At 45.0% G+C, this 5,890-nt stretch overlaps 2 protein-coding genes across 2 annotated transcripts in view; both read right to left on the bottom strand.

The window, feature by feature from the left end:
- Positions 1 to 287: 287 nt before the first annotated feature.
- On the bottom strand, positions 288 to 1,746 carry LOC121711950 (potassium voltage-gated channel subfamily F member 1-like). The gene has a single exon (XM_042095848.1). The coding sequence runs from the start codon at positions 1,743 to 1,745 to the stop codon at positions 288 to 290; it is 1,458 nt and encodes a 485-aa protein (XP_041951782.1). The 5' UTR covers position 1,746.
- A 1,256-nt stretch (positions 1,747 to 3,002) lies between these two features.
- The window catches only part of LOC121710984 (dynein regulatory complex protein 1-like), a 10,251-nt gene continuing 7,363 nt past the window's right edge, over positions 3,003 to 5,890 (bottom strand). The window contains exons 13-16 of the mRNA XM_042094223.1: positions 4,882 to 4,997; positions 4,174 to 4,323; positions 3,389 to 3,491; positions 3,003 to 3,216 (exon numbers count right to left, since the gene is read on the bottom strand). Of these exons, the coding sequence (XP_041950157.1) occupies positions 3,118 to 3,216; positions 3,389 to 3,491; positions 4,174 to 4,323; positions 4,882 to 4,997 (468 nt within the window). The 3' untranslated portion in view covers positions 3,003 to 3,117. The remainder of the gene's footprint in view (positions 3,217 to 3,388; positions 3,492 to 4,173; positions 4,324 to 4,881; positions 4,998 to 5,890) is intronic.

Here is a 5,890-nt window from a genome sequence, read left to right as displayed (position 1 = left end):
CTCTATTAAGGTCTTTGAGGGTTGTTAGAACCCTGTATTGCAGAATGTTTATACTGTGATATATATCTTTGTACTGTGAAGAACAGTAAACAACTTTGTGGAAGCGAGAGAGAAAGAGAGAGAGAGGGCAGGTGTGTGTGTGTGTGTGTGAAAGAGTGAGAGAAAGATGTTAGCTTTTGGCAGCCAAAAGGAAGAGGATTTTGAGTTCTGAGAGTGGTGTATATGACAGCTGTGTGTGTGTGTGTGTGTGTGTGAGTGTGTGTGAGAGAGATTAAGTGTATGTGACATTAGGGAGTATGTGATAGTGTGGACTGCGAGGGCTCCTCTAGTAGAGGTATCTGCGTGTCACTGAATGCGGTACACATGGTGTGTGTGTGTGTGTGCGCGTGTGTGTGTGTGCGCCTCCTCTGCGCCCCAGCGCGCGTGTGTGTGTGCTCCTCGGCCTCCTGCGAGCGTAGCTCCATCAGCTGAATCTCGTGCTGCGCGGCCGTCTCCAGTACGCGCTGCTTGCTGTAGACCACCACAAAGTTGTTTATGATGGGATGGATGGGCAGCGCTATGGCGATGACGCCGCACAGGAAGCTGACGGCCGCGTTGCAGCGGCCGAGCGTGGTCTTGGGGTACACGTCGCCGTAGCCCACCGTCGTCATGGTGATGATGGCCCACCAGCAGGCCTGCGGGATGCTGGTGAACATGGTCTCCGGGTGACTTTGCTCCAGCGTGTAGGCGAGCGCGGAGAACAGGAAGATGCCCACTCCCATGTACATGAGCAGCAGGGCCAGCTCGCCACAGGAGCTGCGTAGGGCGAACGTCAGCGTCTGGAGGCCCGAGGAGTGGCGCGCCAGTTTGAGGACGCGCGCGACCCGGAGGATGCGGACGGCCTGCACCGCCTGCTGGACGTCGGCCAGCTCGAGGAGGGCCGAGCCCAGCTGGGTGAGTGTGAGGAGGAGGAAGTAGGGGAGGATGGCCAGGCAGTCGATGATGTTGAGGAAGGAGAGGAGGAAGCGGAGCTTGCGGGGAGCGGCGAGCAGCCGGAGGAGGTATTCGATCGTGAACCAAGCGATGCAGGCGGTGTCGATGGTCACGAGCGCCGGCGGCTCGGCCGGGTTGCCGTGTGCGTCGCGCGTCTGGAGCTCGGGGATGGTGCCCGCGCAGAGCGCAGCCGACGAGATGAGGATGAGAAGAAAGGAGGTGAGGGCGATGACGCGCGCCGCCACAGAGGAGTCCGGCTGCTCCATTAGGCGCCACAGGCGCGCCTGGAAGCGCTTCCACGAGCCGGCGCCCACGGCACGTACCCTCTCCCGGGCCTCCAGCAGAGACTGAACCTTCTCGGCAATCTCGGCCAACTCCTCCTCCACGTCGCGCAGGTTGGAGCGGCAACATTCGTCCAGATACTCCGGCTCCACACCCCAGAACTCCATTTCGTCCATAAAACACGCGGGACATATGCCTCGCTTCATGTGGATTTCCCCATAGTAGTAAACTTCCATTATGCATTTAAATGCGTCTGGGTCTCTGTCAAAGTAGAACTCCCCGCCACCATAGTCATCGCACAGTTCTGACAAATCCTCTGCGTTTGCCGCCGCCAGGCTCGCCAACTCGGCCAGCCGTGAGTCAGGATACCTGCTCAGAACATCTTCGCTCAACACCTGCCTCAAGCCGCCGATGTTTACCACAATTTCCGCCTCCCCGCTTGCCTCAGACCCGCTGCAATCCGTAGAGCGCTGCCGCGGTAATGACCACATTTTCAATTTTACGCACGAAGCTACTTTCGCTCTTTAAAATTGTGCTTTTCTTCTGGCAATGTTCAATAATTCCGTGCAATGCCAGTGAGCTCGGTGAGAGCATACATATTCTAAAATAACCAACTTTAGAAGAAAATAAAAATAAGTTTCTTACTCCTCCGTATCCAAGGGGAATACACAATTCATCCGAATCCGAAAGAAATACAAGTCGAAAAGTGTTTCTTCGTAATATTTCCTTTTAAGAGTGAAGAGCTTCGTGAGTTAATCTTGTATTACTGTTGAATTGTATTTCCTAACTGTCTTAGAGGTCTTGCTGGTCATTTGCCTGGAAACCGACCCCTCTGTCGGCGCGTGACAAATGTGAAGGGTGGGCTACAACAACTTGGCACGAGTTGGGTACCGTCCCGTAGACACCTCCGTAAATATAGATCTAAATACATCTCACGAAAGTAGGGAGAGTGGTCCGTGACAAGAGTGTCGGGAGCTCATAAATTCTCCTCGGTGATAAAAGGCAAACAGCGACAGGAATTTGCAAAGAGAAAGTGAGACGTCTGCATCATCAATCAAAGACGACTCCACATGAATAGCAAAGAACATGGGCAATGACACCTTCAGCAGCGGTCTGCACTTATTTGGATAAATAAATTCCATTCATGTTCCTACAGATAAAATGACTTGCGTTCTGTGTATCTTTACCTAAAGAAATACATTGAATTATTTCGTTTTGCTTTATTTGGTTTGATGGTTCAAAATTCCTTTTGGTAAAAAACCATCACCGATGATTTCGGTCCCGAATCCCGATCACACTAGAAAATGCACTCAAGGGCATACAATTGTCAAATTGCTACCTCCAAAATTCAGAAACGGTCCGAAAAAGACTGTGTGCTGTCTCACCCTAGTGGCGAGTTTTAGTCAGTGCACTGAACAAAAGATGACTGTTTTTGAGACAAACGTTTAATTAGTGGTCATTCTCTTCTCATTCTCAAGTCTTTATGCCTACATTCTTTCTATATATTTATTTATTTATTTAATACATTAGTTTAATATACGTGTTGGATATGCTTAGGATAGCTAAATTACCAAAACATATTTCTAGACTCATTTTAAACAACAACAAAACAAATAGCTGGCTCACCAGCATCCAATATACGTATGACTAGTCACTCTAAATAAATAGCAATACCTGAAACTCACTTTTTGAAATTCATCTACCATGAATTTATGGCTATATGACTCAAAAACTCTCAGGGAGAAGAATACCATTGTAACATGCTCAGTGTTTATTACATTGTAAGACATCAAAATATATGTTTCCATCTAGAGTTTCATCCAATGAGCACAGATTGCATTTAAATGCAGATTTATTTGTCTGTCAGCGCTTCATAGTCCTCGACATGGATTGGTTGTTGATGACATCATTCCTGGCGATCTGTATTACCTGAGCGGGTGGGATCTCCAGCTCGGCATTCACCTGTAAGAAATTCAGCAGGTCGGGATTCAAGGAGGGTTAGCTTCAGCCAGTAAGAATACATCTTTAAAATGGTGTCGGCCAACTGCTCACTTTCACCCACATTTTTAATAGTGTTTTTTTTCAAATTTTAAAAAGCGTTACATCAAATGCAATGTTGTTGTTGTATGCGTACCTTGGAGTTGACGTATTGATGAAGCAGCATTTTGAGTTCTGAGTTTTGTTGTCTGAGTTTTTGGGTGTCGACCAGCAGCTTGGACCTATCTGTCAGCACGGTGCTACAATCACACAGCATAGACACAGAAAACAAACACACACACACACACACACACAGACCAGTACAATTTTATAATCTTTTGTATGAAAATCAACAATGGCAGTAGAAGATACTTTGTGATGTTTGTACAACAGAAATAACCACAGCCAATAAGTATGTTGTCTTTATTGTGTGTGTGTGTGTGTGTGTGTGTGTGTGTGTGTGTGTGTGTGTGTGTGTGTGTGTGTGTGTGTGTGTGTGTGTGCGCGCGCACATGTGTGTGAACATGTGTGCACCTTTATGTGGCTATGCACAATCTATGTGGTATATGTGTGTATGTACATAACAACTGCCCGTGTGTATGTAATTTGTGTTTTGTTTGTGTGAGTGCCTGTGCGTGTGCGTGTGTGCGTGTGTGTGTGTGTGTGTGTGTGTGTGTGTGTATGTTTGTGTGTGTGTGTCGTAATTTCCCAACTACAGTATTAGCCGAGGTTTATACATTGAAATTGCAAAATTTCATTCAGCTATGTCTGAGGTTAATACACAGGGCAGTTAATATGGTATTAATATGTTTTTTTTTTTTTTTTAACTGGCATAAATCACTGTCCTGTGGTTTAAACACAATCCGGCTAATACACAGAAAATTAGTGTATGAAAAGAGTTTGTGTGAGTGTGTGTGTGTGTGTGTGTGTGTGTGTACCTACTAGTATTTGTCCAGGGCCTTCTCTAGTGAGGTCCAGACGGTGAGCTTGGTGGGGCTGATGACTTGGGCCATGCTCTCCCAGTACTGGACATCCTCACACACGTCACATGACACCAAGCTCTCACTGCCCCTCTGAGCAGCCTGTGAGTCCCTACATGCACACATACACACACATATGCATAAACACGCACACATACACACACATTATGCACACACACATATTGAACACACACACATACACATATACACACACACATATATGCACAAAAACACACAAAGTCATATGTTGTTACTGTATTAGACGGACTGCGTGGTTCAGCCCTGTACCTGAACCTGCAGTACGAGTGTGCTACCAAGTGAGCTAAAACCCATGGAGGCTAGCATCTCTCACTAGTACACACTGTGCAGCTAGCATCTCTCACTAGTACACAATGTGCAGCTAGCATCTCTCACTAGTACACAATGTGCAGCTAGCATCTCTCACTAGTACACACTGTGCAGCTAGCATCTCACTAGTACATACTGTGCAGCTAGCATCTCTCACAAGTACATACTGTACTGTGCAGCTATAATGTCTGATAGCTGGCTGCTCTTACACTTGCCATTAAATTAAAAACATGTATCATATTGAGATCTTTAAAACTCAAGCAGTTAGCAGTTATTTCCACACATTATGCACAAAAATGCATACATGCACACGCACACACACCTGATTCGGTGGTGCTGTGCGGTGAAGGCTTTGAGAGCCATAAGGATGTCATTAGGATGGATGAGGTCTTCTCCCTCTATACTGTCAGCCAGATCACTGACACCACTGGCACCTCCCTGATGGTAGAGCACAGAAGAGGATATACAGTGTGTATGTTAGGGGGTATGTGTTTTTTACAATTGTTTACACACGTTTTCAAAACTCTGTGTCTATTTTTCAAAACTCCACACACAAAACCCACAATTGCTCACACAAAATGCAAAATGCCTCAAATCTCCAGCAAAATGACACACAACATTCAAAATGTCAAAAACACATCTTTAAAGCAAACATTCGCCTCACATTACAAACACTTTTGTCATAATATGACATTTTGGATACATCATGTACACACTGTTGCTCAAAACCTAAAGCTCTTCTGTCTTAGGCTTTCTATATGTATTTCCATACAAGAGTGAAAGTTACGGTATCAACAAAGAGAAGTTGAAATACACAGTAAAAATGCAAGCAATATTGAAACCAAAAATAGTGATTTTTCCCAAATAATTTGCTGTTGCGAATACAATATTTTACAGCAAATAAGAAAAATAAGAACATTACTGTAAGCTAAAGTCCAATTACTGTAATTTTCAAAGTATCTGCATTGGTTCTGAATATTTCAACCGGAAATCCTCTAGGAGCAGATTGAAAGGGTTCATACCTACATATAGAGTATATCTATTCATAGACCTATACTAAGGCAATGATTGGATGGTGTTCAGTAAAGTAAAGAGTGTTTACACATGTGAAGAGAAAGAGTGAAGCACTGTTGATTTAGTGTGCCATTTTGATGGGTTGTGTTTGAAGAACAAAATCAAGTTACTTTCTGTTAGATTTTTGTGTGTTAAGTAGAAAATTGTGTGTGATGTTTTGCAAAATGTGTTTTAGTCAATTGAAAACTGAGTCAAACACTGAGAATTAGTGTATGATTTTGCAGATTTGGTGTGGGGTTATGATGTTTGGAGGAAAT

Source organism: Alosa sapidissima, chromosome 6, assembly GCF_018492685.1.
Source record: "Alosa sapidissima isolate fAloSap1 chromosome 6, fAloSap1.pri, whole genome shotgun sequence".
NCBI lineage: Eukaryota > Metazoa > Chordata > Actinopteri > Clupeiformes > Clupeidae > Alosa > Alosa sapidissima.
This window is presented reverse-complemented; position numbering and strand designations above follow the sequence as displayed.